Source organism: Bos indicus, chromosome 14 (assembly GCF_029378745.1).
Source record: "Bos indicus isolate NIAB-ARS_2022 breed Sahiwal x Tharparkar chromosome 14, NIAB-ARS_B.indTharparkar_mat_pri_1.0, whole genome shotgun sequence".
NCBI classification, from domain to species: domain Eukaryota; kingdom Metazoa; phylum Chordata; class Mammalia; order Artiodactyla; family Bovidae; genus Bos; species Bos indicus.
In genome coordinates, this window is record NC_091773.1 from 82114516 (window position 1) to 82133566 (window position 19051).

The 19051-nt window shown below is 36.8% G+C and overlaps 1 protein-coding gene across 4 annotated transcripts in view; it reads left to right on the forward strand.

The window, feature by feature from the left end:
- The window catches only part of MTBP (MDM2 binding protein), an 81646-nt gene that overhangs the window by 4026 nt on the left and 58569 nt on the right, over positions 1-19051 (forward strand). Inside the window, exons 3-11 of one of the 4 annotated variants that reach the window (XM_019973893.2) lie at positions 2865-2938; positions 3034-3185; positions 4960-5018; positions 6585-6729; positions 7779-7896; positions 8794-8928; positions 10481-10575; positions 11380-11452; positions 14607-14724. In XM_019973893.2, coding sequence (XP_019829452.2) covers positions 2865-2938; positions 3034-3185; positions 4960-5018; positions 6585-6729; positions 7779-7896; positions 8794-8928; positions 10481-10575; positions 11380-11452; positions 14607-14724 — 969 coding nt within the window. Of the gene's footprint in view, positions 1-2864; positions 2939-3033; positions 3186-4959; positions 5019-5045; positions 5691-6584; positions 6730-7778; positions 7897-8793; positions 8929-10480; positions 10576-11379; positions 11453-14606; positions 14725-19051 lie in introns of those variants that run through there. The other 3 variants (XM_019973894.2, XM_019973895.2, XM_070803123.1) reach the window with 3 other exon arrangements.

A 19051-nucleotide genomic window follows, 5' to 3' on the forward strand; every position in this document is an offset into this window, starting at 1 on the left:
GGTGTTACATCATCTTCTAGCCAGGGGGCCTGCTGACAATTTATGGCCCGCTCCTTGTGACAGCGGTCAGTCAACCAGAACACTTATTTTTCCAGAGGTGATTATTCTTAAAACAGACGCCACCTTCCGAAGGCACCAGATTAAGTTACATTCCTATAGGGTGAGGGTGTAGTGGGTTTTAATTAAGGAAAGAATTTGCTTAGCCTAAGGTCTAACGTGATTAATATCGAAGGTTAATACTTATTTCTTCTATATATTCATTAATGTGTATAAGGGCAGGGGATGTGGAGACTTAGCAGCAAACATTGGCTCAACAAATGAAAAACCCTTCACCAATACAATTTCTAATCAGCCCACTATACTTATACTAATAGTTTTCTAACTTCTCTAAAGAACCTGTTTTTAGAAGGTTTAAAGCATCTCGTGCCTCTCACAGTTGGGAGGCTGTGAACAATCACATGTGGCCAGACAAGCCTGTCAGGCAGGCTAGAGAGCCTTCAGAGGAGTTTGTAAGTTGGAACACTCCTGTCATGCCCAGGAATTATTATTAACTGGAGCTGTAAGTTAACTCTTTTTCAGAGAGAGGTTGTAGGGGACAGCCGCCCCTAAAGTCAGAGGTGTAGGTGAGAGCACAAAGCAGTAAAGTAGGCAGACTCTGGTTTTGGGGGTAGATGCTCGAGAATTTCCAGGGGGACTCCTGAGGCTCGATCCCGCCTTGGCGTATGCCGAGCCTCCTTCCTCATGACCTTTGCCACGGGCGGAGTTCCTCACGCTGGCTCCCAGCAAGAAATAGATGTTTTTCTGGAACTCTTGCTTTTTCCATGATCCAGCGGTTGTCGGCAATTTGATCTCTGGTTCCTCTGCCTTTTCTAAAACCAGCTTGAACACCTGGTAGTCCTCATTAATTTTGCAAGTTGGTATAGTTTAAGTCAGTACTACTATTATTACAACAGGATTTTGATGGAAAATGACATGGTCAGTGAAAGACATGTGATTAGTTGCCTGAACGATTGCAAAGTAAAAATATTTTGTAAAAGGTGGATACATGGGACTTCCCTGGTAGTCCAGTGGTTTAGACTTTGCCTTCCAATGCAAGGGGTGTGGGTTCAGTCCCTGGTCAGGAAGCTAACATAAAAAAACCAAGACATAAAACAGATGCAATGTTGTAATTTTAAGTTCAATAAAGACTTAAAAAAAAAGTTGGATACATGTGTCTGGAACTCCAAAGGAGAATGGAGCTGGAGAAAGATTATGGCATCATCAATATATAGATGTCAATTTGAGCCATGAAGAAAGATGGGATTGTTTTGGAGAGTGAGAAGAGCAGAAAATCTTGAAATGAATTCCAAGGAATTCATTTTTGAAAGGATCTGAGCACCAGTTTTTAAAGAAAGATAAGTTTTGCACAGAAAGCAAGTGTTTTCAGGAGAAAGTAGTCAAATGTGTCATTTTTTATTCCTTTCTTAGTCTTTTTTTTTTTTTTTTAGAAACACAAATCTATTCAGTGATCAGAGAATGGAGAACTAGGAACTTAGTTTACAAATCAATTTAACGTTGAGCAGGGGTGGGGGAATTAAGGCAAGATTTAAAGGTACGAGTAATGAGGGGAAGGCATTTGTAATGGTTTTGTGGGAAAAGGCGGCATTCTTCCTGGAACTGGGATGCCACCTCTTTTCTGCCCTTGTGTGGTCCTTTGGCATCTTAGTCTTAATGTTGAGAAGTCAAGTACCAATAGGACTAAAAACTTAGATTTAGAAACATGTTAGTCGTTGGTGACTTTGGTGGGTGTAGCTTCAGTGGCATGTTGGAGACAAAAGAACAGATGACATTGGATTTGGGAGGGAATAGAAAAGGTACATAGGAACAGAGACGGTCAAGTGTAGACAGTGCTTTCAGGACGCTTATCTTCCTGGAAAGTAGAGAGAGAGAGTGGGTAACTGAAAAGGGGAGATGAATTTAAAGGTGATTTAAAAAATAATTTGAGAAATACTTGTGCATATTTAGATGTTAACGGGAAGGAAATGGTAGAGAAGGAGAGATCAAAGATGCGGGAAGTCAGCGGCCTGGTGTCCCGGTGGAAGTCCAGGGAGTAGCCTTGGTAGGAAGGGTGGTGCCTCTTACATGTCAACAGGGAAGAATGAGGAAAGGCCTAATGGAAATGCAGGAAGGGTGGTCTGTTTATTACCTAATGGCTTCTATTAAGGAATTAGGGGGTAAAGTCTTGTGGAATTTTGGCAGAAATTGGTAACGAGATACCAATTTGGTAAAAAATTGGTAATAAAATGCACTTAGCATCTTTCTTTGCTAACTTCTATGAGGTAAGCCACAGTTACCATATATCTCCTTCCCCCTCCTTTGAATCCGATTTCTGTACGTTGCTCTAAATTTTCATTGATCTTCTGACTCATACCTGGGGTGACCCTTAATTTCATATCTTCATATAATATTCCAGTCTCTAAGAAGATCATCTCCATTTTAAAGCCATAGTTACTCTTTATTTCCTCTCTCTTAAGTAAGGCTGAACCAAACCTTCATGATCTTTGAGGAGGGAACCATTTTCCCTAAAATGCTTTGCATTTTTTGGTATTATTCAACAGTAATTGAGTGGGTGTATTTTTCAGCATCTTTAGATTTTAAGGTTTGAAATGAAGATTAATAATAATGATGTAGATTTTGAACTGCGATGAACTAAAGCAGAGTCTTCATAGAGAATGAACAATTTTGCTCTTTAGGCAGGTTTTCCTGTTTGAATTTCTGTATTTTATATATATATCAAAGTTGCATAATTCTCTAAGTATACATGCTGTAACATCTGCTTATTTGTGGCATTCTTCTCTTCTAATCAGTATGATTTTGCTTTCAAGCCTGTTCAGTGGGTGGTATACCTGGTTCCAGGAAGTGGTTCTTTGCAGTTCAGGCAATATGTGGATTTTATCAGGTAATATAAATAAGAAAATGGTAACTGGTGAATGTCTTTGTTAATACAAATAATTCCACGAATCCATTACTTAATGCAGTCTTTTGATACGTTAGTTTTGTAGTTCACACTGGGAAGAGATACATTTTGGTGCAGAGAAAGATGACATCGAAGATGTTCTTCAAACAAATACGGAAGAATGTTTGAGTGCTGTTGAGTGTTTTGAGGAAGAAGATAGCAATAGCAGGGAATCATTATCCTTGGCTGAGTATGCTTACATGCGTCCTATAATGTCTTTATAGTATTTGACGTTAGATTGTATTTTAGCCATGAGGGTAAGGATTTGATATGTTAGCAGTTACAGTGAGGGAATTTTACATAATTAAAAATTTCAACTCTTATTTTGGAAGATGGGCAGTTTGGGCCTTTAATTTGAATAAAATTCTTTAAAATGCACAAATTTGTATCTGAAAATGTTTAGCTTCTTAAGCTTACTTATTTGTAGGAGTCATAAAAAGTGATAATTAATGTGTCACTTGCTTGATGTAATATTTCAGGAGCTTGAATAGAAACTTTATTTAAGGTTAGTAGCTGGCATTCACACTGCAGTGTCACTTTCATTTTGCTTTTGAAACTGAAATACATCTCTTCAGTTTGTGTGTGTCTTCAGCGTCTCAGGCACCCTTAAAATCCAGAGCTGCTGAGGGTTATATGGGTGACTGGATTCATGTTTAGATGTTTTGAATTATAGTTTGACAAGTATGGTGATTTAGGTAATGTGAGTTGTGGTCATTATTTTTTTCTTCATGAAGTACACTGTCTCTGGTGGTGGTTTAGTTGCTAAGTAGTGTCCGACTCTTGCGATCCCATGGACTGTAGCCAGCCAGGCTCCTCTGTCCATGGGATTCTCCAGGCAAGAATACTGGAGTGGGTTGCCATTTCCTTCTCCAGGGGATCTTCCCAACCCAGGAATTGAACCCAGGTCTCCTGCTTTGCAGGCAGATTCTTTCCCAACTGAGCTACAAGGGAAGCCCACTAGTCATTTTGGTCTTGTGTAATACTGCATTACAAAAAACTACTTTTGTGTATTTTAATATTCATGTATTATATTTCTATAAATTTTTGCAGACTTCGAGTTTTCCTGTTTTCAAATCATATTTGTTTATACTGATTAATGAGGGGAGACGTAGAAGTTTAGAAAGGGCATTGAAATGGAGGCTGGTAGAAGTGGTCTTGACCTTGGGCCAGTCACTGAACTTCTCTGGTGTTTACTGTTTCATCTGTAAAGTGCTGAGATCCTTTTAGATGATTTCTAAGCTGCCTTCCAGCCTTAGGGCTCTTACCATTCCATGTTTTCTCACCGCTGTCGACGATGGTGAGTGCTAAAATAGTTGTTTCTAGCAAGTGACTTAATAACTATTTCCACAAGAGGGAGCTTGAAAACTGCACTTTACCATAAGATGTCTTAAGTTTTTTAAACAATGGTGAGTTTATAATAAAAGATTCAAGTACCTTTATGCTATATAATAAGCTATTTTGAGAAAAATTCATTATATGGATAAAAGTAATAGATTTTTAATAGATTTTAAAGAATTGAAGGAGAGTGTCATGTTTTCTTGTCATCTGTTTTATGTCATTCAGAGAAAAGCAGTAGCCTTCTTTATGAGACACTTAGGAATATCTTACTTTGTAGGGTTCAGAAGAATGTTTGGGCTACAAGCTATGACTTATATTTAATGTACCAGATATAATTTAGGTAGGTCCCCCCTTGTCACTGTTGTTTGTTTGGGGAGTGTAGCTTAGAACTTGATTCAGGGTTTGGATCCTAGCTTTCATACCTACTACTGATGTGAACTTTAATTGAATTATTTAAAGTGAGGATAAAAATAGTATTAAGAGTATTGCCTCTTGGAATTGTCATGAAGATCATGAGATAATGCTAACATACTTAATATTGTGTCTGGCACAGAGATCCATTTGATTAATATGACCTAATTATGATTGTATATAACTTTTTTTTTCTACTTCCTCTTTTGTTTTAGCCTTTATGAAGAATCTGCAGAAGGTTTGCATCAGTTATCAGACAAGCTTCCTGCTCCTGGTAATACCTTATGGCTACTTTCAGTATTTGTATCTGGTCTTACATTGTGTGTGAATGAGCGATAAACTCAGTCTTTATGCTTGTGTTCTCACTTCTTATTTTTAAATTCAAAATGAAAAATGATTTTTATTTGAAGTTGTGAAAAAAAACATGCTCCACTACTTTAATAAAATACATTGTTGAGATATTAGCTTTCTTGTTTTCATTTACTTAGACAAAAATTAGAACTTATAAAATTAAATACTCATCTGTCTCCTTCTTCAGTTATTACTGAAGAAGAATCTTTCTACTGTCTACCATTGTTTTCCACAATGTTCTTTAGAACACTTGTCCCATGGCAACTCCTGGAGAAAGAAATTCTTTAGCATAGGTCATTTGGGTGAGTCTTCGATGGTGTACAGTCAGCTGTGTCTGTGCTGTTGTATAGAAAGTCATACAGTGGGAGAAGCCCGTGACTCAGTTTTTTTCTGCAGTTCACTTTCTTTTCCTGTAATGGGAAGCGTATTTTATGAAATACTGTATTGTTTATTCTTAAAACTGTATTTTATCTTAAATCTTTCTTAAGATGAATCAATTACTTGATTCATCAAAAATTTGATATACTTTGGCATCCACAAATACTTTTAAAGAGTTTTCTGAATATTTTCGTTATTGGAGTCGGATATTAAGCAGGTATTTGTTGTGTCTGTCATGTATCAGGCATTGTACTGGGAGCTGAGTATGCAGTGATAAGTAAAATATATGTGATTATCATAAAGGGCTTTAGCTCACAATCTAATCCTTATATTCAAGATTGTATTTTAGCATAAAAGATCTTATATGGAAAATAGCTGAATACATCGACAAATAAGCATCAATTTTTTCTATGAAGTTCAAAATATGAAATGTAGAGTTGCTATTTTGGCAAATTGAAATAGTTTCATTGTTATACTTTGGTTTCTGTTTGATTTTGATTTTTCTTATCCTTCAGTAAAATTTATCATTTTATAAAATTTAAAGTTTCATGAAGTTAACCTTCTTTCTCAGGAACCAGTGATATTGTCAGTATAATTGAATCTTCTGAGTGTTTTATTGTTCTTTAAAAAGAGAAATAATTTATTTGAGCATTACAGTTTTACACGAATTCATTCCCTTTTGTGTAACAAAATTAAGTATAGAAGAGCATAATGAATTGCACGTTTTTTTTCCCCTCTGTTCAGAACAACAATAGCGTTGATGATCTCACAAGCAATATATTATTAACCACTGGCACATAATTGGCAAGTGATTATGATATAGTTCATTGTTTTTCTGGCATATGCTAGCTATTTCAAGATAACATGGCTTTAAATCAAGTGATGAACATTTAAAAATTTCAAACTCCTAAAGATGTGTGTTGTTTTGAAGAACTTCAGAAATTAAAGTTAAAATCCTTCTTCATCTTCTAAATAAACATAAAATTCAGTTGTCCAGGATACTGTTTTGAGGCATTTCAGGTCTCACGTCTTTAAAAAGTTAGACTTAATCAACTGTGCTCCAAAATAAAAATGTAAAAAAATTATAAAAATGCCTTTTTTTTTTTTGTAGGTAGAGCAATGATAGATATAATACTGTTGCCTTCTGACAAAGATCCTCCGAAACTGAGAGACTGTTTGCCTACTGTAGGAGCATTAAAACATTTGAAGGAATGGTATTCAGCAAAAATTACTATAGCAGGAGATCATTGTGAAATGTAAGCTATCTGTGCTTTTTATTTTTACAGTTAACTTGGTACCCTGCTTTTAATAGACCCAGCATTTGAAGATTTTTAAAAATGTGAGTTTTATGGGGGTGGCCAAGAAAGCAATATCTTATGGGAAAACTAAAACTTTTTGACCAACCCAATATGTCCCACTGCAATTAGAAATTTTTTTCATTGAGAAGAACTTAGATTTTCCTTATTTCATTCTTTATATTTCTCAGAAGTTTTAGGTTTTTAGTAAATATTATGGATACTGTTTTTGAACCGTTATTGAGCATTATTCTCCAAACACATTGTGTATTTTTAAATAGGTTTGTATTGTCCAGTGAGCACCGCGATAAATGCCATGGGTGTATGGATACACTGGATTTATAACGTCATGGTTTTTTTTTGTTTTATGTGCAATGTAGAAATAAATATATACTGTTGTGTCTTAGACACCTGAGTAAGGATCAACTGTGTATTACAGTTTTGATCCTTAAATAGGTGTTGGATTTGCTCACTTCATGATTTTCTTCATTCAGCAGCTATTGACCACTGTCACTATGCTAAGCACAGCAGTGTATACTGGGGAATTACAAAAGTGAGATTTGGTCTTTTTCATTGAAATACAGGGAGGAACTGGAATGCATATAGTCAGGACAATCTGTCAGTGCTATTAAGGAATTTCATACAGAACTGCTGTGGGAACAGTTTAGGAAAGCAGTTCTTTTGAAGATAAGAATTTAATTCTTTCTGTCTGTATATGTGTGTACATATGTGTGTATCTGACATGTTAAAGCCAGTAAATAACAATAGGAAAATCTATTCATCTATGGCATTAAGGATGATTATTCATAATTCATGGTGATGTTGAGATTAAATGAACATATGCTGGAAACTTCTCCAGAGACTGATTTAATGAATGTTCTATATTAGTAGATAAAAGCAGAAATATAACCTTTACATTTTGCTTATTTAGCTTGTAGTTAACTATAACCATTAAATCTAAGTCAAATTTAAAAGCCTGTATTGAATTATCATGAACTTTTTATTTATAGAAATTATCAGAAAATTGCAGAATACCTTTCTGCTAATACTGTATCTTTTGAAGATCTCAGAAATGCTATTGATTCAAAGGAGCTATGGAGGGGAAAGATTCAGATATGGGAGAGGAAGGTAAGTGGATTTCTGTTATCACAGTTTACAAAGCAGGCCTTTCAACTTTATTTACAACACAGATAATATTAATGAATCCTAGTGAAAACGTACCATTTGAAGATGTCCTGGAAAAACACTTATCTCAATAGAACTTCTTCATTAATAGAAACGTTCTGAATTTATACTTGTACAATAGCCCCTTGGCTTCATGTTGCTACTAGAACTTTCTATGTGATTACTTCAAACACAGAACTGAATTTTTCACTTTATTTAAATTTAAATAGTCTCTACGATTGTTTTGGGCACTGCAATTCTAGAATGTAACATTATTTTAAAACATAGCTTTTAACATTAGTTGAGTTCATGTTTGTCCAAGGTGCTTTATTTCATTGCATGTAAGTTGTATCCACGTTGAAATAAGTATTTCTGGTATTTGATGTATTTCAGTCTATTATGCTTAGTTGCTCAGTTGTATCCAGTTCTCTGGGACTCCATGGACTGTAGCCTGCCAGGCACCTCTGTCCATGGGATTCTCTAGGCGAGAATACTGGAGTGGGTTGCCATTCCTTTCTCCAGGGGATCTTCCTAATAACCCAGGGATCGAACCCCAGTCTCCTGCACTGCAGGCAGATTCTTAACCATTTGAACCATCAAGGACGCCCCTGTGGTTCCAGAGAATGGGCTTAATATACTCTTGTGGGCTAGTGAAAGGCCAAGGAGAGCGTTTCATGAAAAATTCATGTGTAAGTTGAAATACGAATGATGTATACATAAATGGAAGAATTGCATTTTGAGCCGAGGAATCAAAAATGAATTTACATATGGTTTTTCTCTCAACTTTTATGTTGCAATAAGATGCATTAATCTTCGTAACTTAATTCATGATGCCTGTAACTGTGCTCTCTTTCTTTTCAGTTTGGAAGTGAAATTAGTTTTCCTGAATTTTGTTTAAAGGGAGTCACACCTAAGAATTTTAGTACATCTAATTTAAAAACTTGCTTTCTTGACAAAAAGATAATACCATCGAAGGATAAAGATATTTTGCCAAAGGTAATCTGTGTTTGTTTTTGCAATCTTCCATTCATAAATATTGTTGTAAGATACATTTGAATCTTCAGTTAACTTAGCTAATATATGTGCTTAAGTGTGCTCACTCACACAACTTTTATTATAATTGTTCTTAAATTATACTGTGTTATCAGCATTGAATGATGGCAAAACTATCACTGTTTTAGATTCTTTTCAAAATGAAATGATCCTAATGTTAGGTCAGTATAGGCCTGAAACCACTTCAGGTTTGAACTTTACCATGTGAGCTCTCTAGGATTCAGTTTGAAGGGAGCATGACACAGTGGAAAGAGAACAGGCTTTGATCTCTCTGTCTCTGTGTTCACACACATAAACGCATGCATCAGTTCAGGCACTCAGTCATGTCCAGCTCTGTGACCCCATAGACTGCAGCACACCAGGCTTCCCTGTCTGTCACCAGTCCCAGAACTTGCTCGAACTCGTGTCAGTTGAGTTGGTGTTGCCTCCAACCATCTCACCCTCTGTCGCCCCCTTCTGCCTTCAGTCTTTCCCAGCATCGGGGCCTTTTCTAATGAGTCAGCTCTTTGCATCAGGTGGCCAAAGTATTGAAGCTTCAGCATCAGTCCTTCTGATGAATATTTCAAATTGATTTCCTTTAGGATTGACTGGTTTGATCTTTTTGCTGTCCAAGGGACTCTCAAGAGTCTCCTCCATCACCACAGTTCAAAAGCATCAATACTTCGGCGCTCAGCTTTCTTTACGACCCACCTCTCATATCTACATATGACTACTGAAAAAACCATACCCTTGAGTATACAGATCTTTATATATGTGTTGTGTATTTTTGTGTATACACACACATACATATACATAATCACATATGGTAAAATTACTCAGATTTCTGCAAGTTTAAAATTTTGTATTGTTTGAAGATGTTTTTGCTTTTCTTTGCGCTTCCTATTAAGTACGCTAACCCCAGCCTTGGAGATACCCTCTTCACTAGCTCACTCTTAGTTTAGTTTTAGACTATCCAAAGAAATCCTTAATCTTACTTCTTCGAGTGGAGCTTGCTTTGTTAATTAGCATCTTGGTTTCACTAGTTCTTTCTTTAATTACTTTGGTATTTTCTCCAAGGATTTTTTTTTTTTTTTAATCTCAGCATACCAGTCAGAGTCCATTCTGGTGTGTCTTTTCTTTTTCTTTCTCAGTTTTTCAGACCCACTTCAGTAACCTAGCCTCCTGGCGTATCTGTCTGTCTAGCTAGAGATAAACAGGATAAGTTGAGAACTCTTGTCCTCTGTTGCTTACCTCTTTTTAGACTTCTTCCTGTAAACTCTTTCTAGAAACTTTGCTTTCTAGGAAATCTCCATGTTTATCTCTCCACTCTGAAAGCTAGAATTGGAATGGAAGAAATTCTTTTCTGTTATAGAGAATGAAGTGTTTGGCTTGCATAATGTATAAATACTGTCTTTTTAAGACCAATTTTAAAGGTTTAAAACCTGATTACTAATTTGTTCACTTTCATTTTATTTCTGGTATTTAAAAACTTACATAATTTTATTTTCTTTTTTAGGTTTTTCATTATTATGGCCCTGCTTTAGAATTTGTGCAGATGATAAAATTATCAGATCTACCCTCCTGCTATATGTCGGACATTGAATTTGAGTTGTATCCTTTTCATTTACATGTTCATCATAGGTCACATTTTCTGTGTCAAGTAGAGTTTTTTCCTGGTACTACCACATTTAAATATTTGGCCCTACTTTTGTGTTTCTTTTTTTTATAATATCAGTATACCTTTCATTGCCATTGTTTTAAGAGAAGTTCTACAACTTGCAGAAAAGAATCTTCCTTCAGGTAGTATATTTACGCCTTTAGGATAGGCAGAAGACTTCCTGAAATTATCACTCATTTGTGGGGTAGGGAAGAGGGAAAAATGTTAGGAATCTATGAAGAAAAACAAAATAATTTATATACTATTAGAAGGTTCAGATGTTTCTCTTGACATTGACAGGATAGATAAAAGTGCTGTTCTACTGTATTGTTTTAAATACCTAAGTAAATATGAATGCCATCACATTTGTCTGCAAATATTCAGCGTTTTTAGAATCTTTTTAAAGAAAATATATCTTAAGATGTTTTAAGAATATACCTAATAACAATATTTTGTATAAAAAGAATTTGTTGTTGATTGGAAATGAAACACTAGTACATACAGTGTTCTTTTATTCAGAAGCTCCAGTTTTTAAAATTTCTGGTTCTAATAGTTTGCAGTATCCCTACTTCTTGGTGTATATTCAGAATCAGAAAAATAATTGTCCTTAAGGAGAGGAGTAATTCTGAGTTCCTGCAGTTTAAAATTTTTGATAAATGAATTTAAACATCCTGTGAGTTGGAGGATCAAACTTATTTTAGGAAGTTAAATTATTTGATAGCTAACCATTCCGTCATTTCTTTAACTCCTTAGTACAGGGGATTGACAAAAAACAGTACCAAGCAGACCTCCAGGTTGCTGTTGGAGCAGATTTCTTCCCTGTGTGGCGAGGTATAGAAAGTGGGGTTTTGTTTGTTTTGTTTTAAACTCAGTATTTACAGATGTGTGAGAAAAGGGAATATGTGTTTTTTTAATCTGTCTTTGTGTGATGATTTGGTTTCTTTCACATAACACATTGTTTTGGTCCTAATTCATATTAAAATATTTTGGACTTTATAACTTGAGTCCACTGCAGACAGGAAGTGATTTTTGTTTTTTTAGAAGAGATTTTCAAAAATAAGCTTCATGATTGGTAATTGCTTTAAAGTTTTAGGCTATGTTAGATTTTTGTTAACCTACTCCTTTCACATGTGATTTCAGTTCTGTGGCAAGATACTTATATGGCCCAGATGATAGACACACTTAAGTGAAACATTTTCCCGAAACGTATAAAGCTCTAGATACCCTCTTTTTGAAGTTACAATGAAATCTTTAGTCCTTAGTTTTATAGATAATGTTTCAAGTCAAAATCAAGCATATACCTGTAATTTGGCACAGGTATAAAGTAATTATTAATCCATCTATTGAAGATAGGCAAGACCAATCCTAGAAGACAGCTAAACTGTTGGTATCTATTCATGTCATATTTTCAGTTGTTTTATTTTAAATTTGTTGTATTAGATTGTCATTTTTATTGTTTCTTGGGCAATGACTATAGAATATTGGACTGTACTTTATCAGTCAAGGACAAATATTGGATCTTTAAATATATGTTCCTACTTTAAAGCAGCAAAAGGGATAATTTTTGGAAACATAGATTATGTAATTTGGCTGATAGATCTGTAAATGTGAAACAGTTCATTGTCCTTTTACATTGGGTTAAAATTAGTCTTCTACATTTTTTGAAAGAAAATTTTAAACTGGATGCTCATTGCTCGAAATAATCGTAGTGCTTTATACCATGGTTTTCATTTATTTATTCTTTTTTTTTGGACTGCCTGCCATTTGCTTGTTGCAGGTGCTGGAGAGAATAAAGTGGACAAGGTCCCTCCTTGGGAAGCTATCATAGTGCTGAAATTCTAGTGATTTATGTGATCCTAAGTCGACTTCTGAGCTTAAAAAGGATGTTTGATTATCCCCAGAATAAAAATAAAACCCTTTTAGAGGAATACTTATTAGATTAGAAAAAGGCAAGATAAAATTGTTAGGGAATCATAATATCTATTAATCATATGGGCAGGAACATTTTTGTTAAAGAGGAGAATTTATAAGGCTAAAATGATGATTGTCATATTAGTGCCTGCTTGTTTGGTGTTTGCCCCTTGAAAGGGGTTTGAAACGTTGTCTTAAATTTTGAAATAGAAGGTGAAACTAAAAGCATCATTCTCAGGTCTCTCAGAGTCTATCTAAGGATTAGTGTAGGAGTGAGCACGGCTTATCAGGATCCAAGTTTGTTGTCAGTATAGTGTAAACTATTGACATACATTTATTTTGTAGGAAATTATAGCGTATGTGATTTAGAGATGTTTATTTTCATTTTTGTAGTAAATGTATAATCAAAAATAGGCTGTTTCAGAAATGTGGTTATTTATCTGGATGGTGGATCAGGATATTTATACCAGGGTATAAGTTATGCTTTGAACGGTGTTTAGCATCTCTACATTGTTAAGCTGTAACTATAATTTTAACGGTCATATAATTGTTAAACTATAACTGGACTCTGATCTGGCATACTAACATTACAGCTTTGTCTGCCCTTTGGGCCAGATGGTCTTGTCATGCATTTTGGGCTAAGAAGTCTTCTTAATGCAAGGAGGAAGAACTAGGACTTAATGTTTAGAAAATTAAACATATATCTTTTAGAATTAATGATTATTTTCCTAAATATTTTTATTTTAATGTCTAATCTTGAGTATGTGGAATATACTTGACTTAAAAAGATTATGGCTATAATAATAAAGTAAGAATATTTAATTTTACCTTCCTTACTTTGCCCCGGTAGACTTATTTTTACAACTGTTAAGAATACGTAAGGAAAAATAATAAATAGCAGCAAAAAGTGTTAATTAACTTTGTATCACATATCTCGTGTAACCCATCTGTCTACAAAAGACAATTAAAAGTGACTTTGCTTTAGATTTGAGATGCCTCGTGCCTAAATTTCCCCCAAATTAAAAAAAAAAAAAATGTATATATCAAGATGTGCTGATTTTGTAGCTTACATTTCTAAAATAACAGGCAAAGTACAGCTTTCAGGGTTGCAATTTGTATTGTTCAGTGCTTAATCAAATTGAGAATTTACCTAAATATGTTATGTTGGGTTTGGGGGAACAAATATTTAATGAACATCTGTGAACCCAGCCATGGGAATATGAGGATGACTAAGTTGAGCTTGCTCATAAATCAGTTGGACACTGCTGTATGTTTTCTGGCATAGATTCATGGTTTCTCTGAATTTTATATCTGTTAGCATTAAGTCTCTGATATCTAGGAACAGAAGTTATGAAATTGCCTTTTGATTCTAATTTTGAAGCCAGAACAATAATCCATTTAGACTCAAAGTTATAAAATTATGGCTTAGTGTGACCAGAATCTTTTGAGGACAGATAGAATTTGTGGCCTCTCATTGATTTGCCGGAGAAGGCAATGGCACCCCACTCCAGTACTCTTGCCTGGAAAATCCCATGGAGCCTGGTGGGCTGCAGTCCATGGGGTTGCTAAAAGTCAGACACGACTGAGCGACTTCACTTTCACTTTTCACTTTCATGCATTGGAGAAGGAAATGGCAACCCACTCCGGTGTTCTTGCCTGGAGAATCCCAGGGACGGGGGAGCCTGGTGGGCTGTCGTCTATGGGGTCGCACAGAGTTGGACACAATTGAAGTGACTTAGCAGCATTGATTTGCAGATAGACAAAGAAATTATACCCCCAACCTGAACTTAAATCAAATATTGTAAATATGGTTTTCAGATATATGACTCAGTGGAAGGAAAAGGAATACCTATAGCTGAATACCTTTCTGTGTTTTTTGGCTTTTACTTTTTTGGTAGAGGTGAGGCTGTGTTTTGGGTTTTTGTTTTTTTAGATTTTATAGTGAAATTTTGGGGAGAGAGTGTTATTAAAGGTGTGTTATGTCAATGAAATGTGAGTAGAGAATTGTCAGGTGATACTGTTTTAAAGTTGCTTTCTGTGTGCAGTCACTAAAAGTATGTTCTGTTTTATCCAGGCTGGTGCTCTTTTTGTATTGCCGTGTACCATTGGTAGCATACTTACTCCTCCTCCCAGCCAGCTCAGTTCAAGAAGATGGAAGGAATATATGGCTAGAAAGCCTAGGACAATCACTGGTAAGCAGTCCAGTTTTCATGGTGTAACATAAATAATGTACATATCAAATCTGAAATAGAGATAACACTTCTTCATGAGAAAATGTTATTACTACTAATTAAGAAAGACCTGTATCATATTAAGATTTTTTTTTTTATCTAACAACCTACTGCAACATACATACAACAACCTTAATTCATTCGTAAAATATCAGTGTTCAAAAGACAGAAATCTTGGTTAATTAGATAGCTAATTATATTGAACATGGGTTTCTTAGAGCCATTTCAGGAAATAAACTTGTGGTTACAATTTTCTGATGAAATTAATAGAATCTATTTAACAACTTTTTATATGCTGTGCACTATTCTAAGTACTTTAGAAATCTTGATTCATTTAAATTTTATAATAACCTTATGAAATTGCATTTATACCCATTTAACAGATACGGAAAATTGGGGCTTGGAGAAATTACAGAGCTATTAATTGGCAGAATCTTGTTTTAAATCCTGTCTCTTCCAGTTAATAGCTCTGTTAACTTCTCCAAGGATTTGAACCCAGGCCTCTAATAATCTGTTACATTCAAGATGTCATTAGTTTCTATTATAAATTCAGATTATTTAAATCCAAACTAATATTTCATGAAGTAATGGTGGGTCAGATGTTAAAGTGACTTGTCCAAAGTCACATCACCCAAGTGTGTTCGTCTGTACTCTTCGCCAGTGTCTATTCCAATTGGACAGTGCTTGTGGACTGTGCCTTGTGGCTCAGCTGGTAAAGAATCCGCCTGCAATGTGGGAGCCCTGGGTTCAGTCCCTGGGTAGGGAAGATCCCCTGGAGGAGGGAAAGGCTGCCCACTCCAGTATTCTGGCCTGGAGATTTCCATGGACTATACAGTCCATGGGGTTGCCAAGACTTGGACACGACTGAGCGACTTTCACTTCTTTCTTTCGTTTAATTTAATTCTGCGCTTATGGTTAGCTGTTGTGCCCCATGCTGTGGTAGGACTGCAGACGCGTGTCTGCCCTGCTGTAATCTCTGGACATGCTCTCAAGTCAAGTGCTCGTGCTCAGCTGTGTCCAACTCTTTGTGCCCCCATGGATGGTAGCCCGCCAGGCTCCTCTGTCCTTGGAATTCTCCAGGCAAGAATACTGGATGGCTTGCCTTTTCCTCCTCCAGGGGGATCTTCTTGACCCAGGGATTGAGCCTGCGTCTTCTACCTCTCCCGTATTGCAGGCAGATTATTGACCGGGAAAGCTGTAGAGATACTGTAGAGCCCTAGAATGCCAAGGAATACGGTTTTACAATCAGTGGCTTCCCCAGTACTTTATAGGTGAGATATTGAAATACATGTTAGCAAATGTTGAATTTGAAATGCACCTAGTATTTATGTAGAAAGTTAAAGCTAGAGTTTAAAGTTTTAGATGTATATCTCACTGAGTCATCAGAGCAGGAGATTTAGAGTTTAGCTTACCAGCTGTTTTGTTTACCTATCTTAAAAGTCACCCTACTTCAGTTGAGTTCAGTCGCTCAGTCATGTCCGACTCTTTGTGACCCCATGGACTGTAGCGTGCCAGGCTTCCCTGTCCATCACCAACACCTGGAGCTTGCTCAACTCATGTCCCTTGAGTCGGTGATGCCATCCAACCATCTTATCCTCTGTCATCCCCCTCTCCTCCTGCCCTCGGTCTTTCCCAGCATCAGGGTCTTTCTCAGTGAGTCAGTTCTTCCCATCAGGTGGCCAAAGTATTAGAGTTTCAGCTTCAGCATCACTCAGTCCTTCCAATGAATATTCAGGACTGATCTCCTTTAGGATGGACTGGTTGGATATCCTTGCAGTCCAAGGAACTCTCAAGAGTCTTCTCCAACACCACAGTTCAAAAGCATCAATTCTTTGGTGCTCAGCTTTCTTTATAATCCAACTCTTACATCCATACACGACTACTGGAAAAACCATAGCTTTGAATAAACGGACCTTTGTTGGAAGAGTAATGTCTCTGCTTTTTAGTATGCTGTCTAGGTTGGTCATAACTTTCCTTCCAAGGAGTAAGCATCTTCTAATTTCATGGCTGCCGTCACCATCTGCCGTGATTTTGGAGCCCAGAAAAATAAAGTCAGCCACTGTTTGCACTGTTTCCCCATCTATTTGCCATGAAGTGATGGGACCAGATGCCATGATCTTCATTTTCTGAATGTTGAGCTTTAAGCCAACTTTTTCACTCTCCTCTTTCATCAAGAGGCTCTTTAGTTCCTCTTCACTTTCTACCATAAGGGTGGTGTCATCTGCATATCTGAGGTTATTGATATTTCTCGGGGCAATCTTGATTCCAGCTTGTGCTTCATCCAGCCCAGCGTTTCTCATGATGTACTCTGCATATAAGTTAAATAAGCGGGGTGACAATATATAGCCTTGACATACTCCTTTCCCGATTTGGAACCAGTCTGTTGTTGTTCCATGTCCAGTTCTAAACTGTTGCTTCCTGACCTGCATACAGGTTTCTCAAGAGGCAGGTAAGGTGGTGTGGTATTCTCATCTGTTGAAGAATTTACCACAGTTTGTTGTGATCCACACAGTCAAAGGTTTTGGTGTAGTCAATAAAGCAGAAGTAGATGTTTTTCTGGAACTCTCTTGCTTTTTCCATGATCCAACGAATGTTGGCAGTTTGATCTCTGGTTCCTCTGCTTTTTCTAAATCCAGCTTGAATACCTGGAAGTTCATGTACTGTTGAAGCCTGGCTTGGAGAATTTTAGCATTACTTTATTAGCGTGTGAGATGAGTGCAATTGTGCGTAGTTGAGCATTCTTTGGAGTTTCCTTTCTTGGGGATTGGAATGAAAACTGACCTTTCCCAGTCCTGTGGCCACTGCTGAGTTTTCCAAATTTGCTGGCATATTGAGTGGAGCACTTTCACAACTTCGTCTTTTAGTACTTGAAATAGCTCAACTGGAATTCCATCACCTCCACTAGCTTTGTTTGTAGTGATGCTTCCTAAAGCCTACTTTACTTCAGACTCTAGGATGTCTGGCTCTAGGTGAGTGATCACACCATCGTAGTTATCTGAGTCATGAAAATCTTTTTTGTATAGTTCTTCTGTGTATTGTTGCCACCTCTTCTTAATATCTTCTGCTTTTTTTAGGTCCATACCATTTCCATCCTTTATTGAGCCCATCTTTGCATGAAATGTTCCCTTGGTATGTTGAATTTTCTTGAGATCTCTAGTCTTCCCCATTTTATTGTTTTCCTCTGTTTCTTTGCATTGATCACTGAGGAAGGCTTTCTTATCTCTCCTTGCTATTTTTTGGAATTCTGCATTCAAATGAGTATATCTTTTCTTTTGTCCTTTGCCTTTAACTTCTCTTCCTTTCTCAGCTATTTGTAAGGCTTCCTCAGACTACCATTTTGCTTTTTTCCATTTCTTTTTCCTGGGGATGGTCTTGATCCCTGTCTCGTGTACAGTGTCACAAACCTCCGTCCATAGGTCTTCAGGCTCTCTGTCTATTAGATCTAACCCCTTGAATCTATTTGTCACTTCCACTGTATAATCGTAAGGGATTTGATTTAGGTCATATGTGAATGGTCCAGTGGCTTTCCCTACTTTCTTCAATTTAAGTCTGAATTTGGCAATAAGGAGTTCATGATCTGAGCCACAGTCAGCTCCCTTGTTTTTGCTGACTGTATAGAGCTTCTCCATCTTTGGCTCCAAAGAATATAATTAATCTGATTTTGATACTGACCATCTGGTGATGTCCATGTATAGAGTCTTCTCTTGTGTTATTGGAAGAGTGTGTTTGCTATGACCAGTATGTTCTCTTGGGCAAACTCTGTTAGCCTTTGCCTTGCTTCATTTTGTACTCCAGTGCCAAACTTGCATTGGAGACACTCCAAATTTGCCTGTTACTCCAGGTATCTCTTGACTTTCCTTCTGTTTTCAAGAGACCTTCCCCAGGTCTCCTGCAGGAGACCTGGGTTTGATCCCTGGGTTGAAAATTGTCTCCTGGAGAAAGGCAACCCACTCCAGTATTCTGGCCTGGAGAATTCCCAGACTCAAACAGAACATCACCCTAAGTGACTTGCTGCAAAGAGCAGACAGTTGACTTGCTCATAGTTGGAGCAGGGTTCACCTGGAACAGCTCTCCTGCCCGTCTCACCAGCGCCTACGGATTGAGCTGTGGCGTCACTGAGCTGGTGGCTTGTTTGCGGGTTGGCCTCAGATGGGCACAGGAAGAGGGGCCCTTCTCCATGTGCTGTCAGTGCCTTTTCCTTGCCACGTGCTTTTTTCCTGTGATCTCCATAGCAGATAGCTAAGATTTTTACATGACAACTCAAGATTCCAAGATATACAAAAATTGA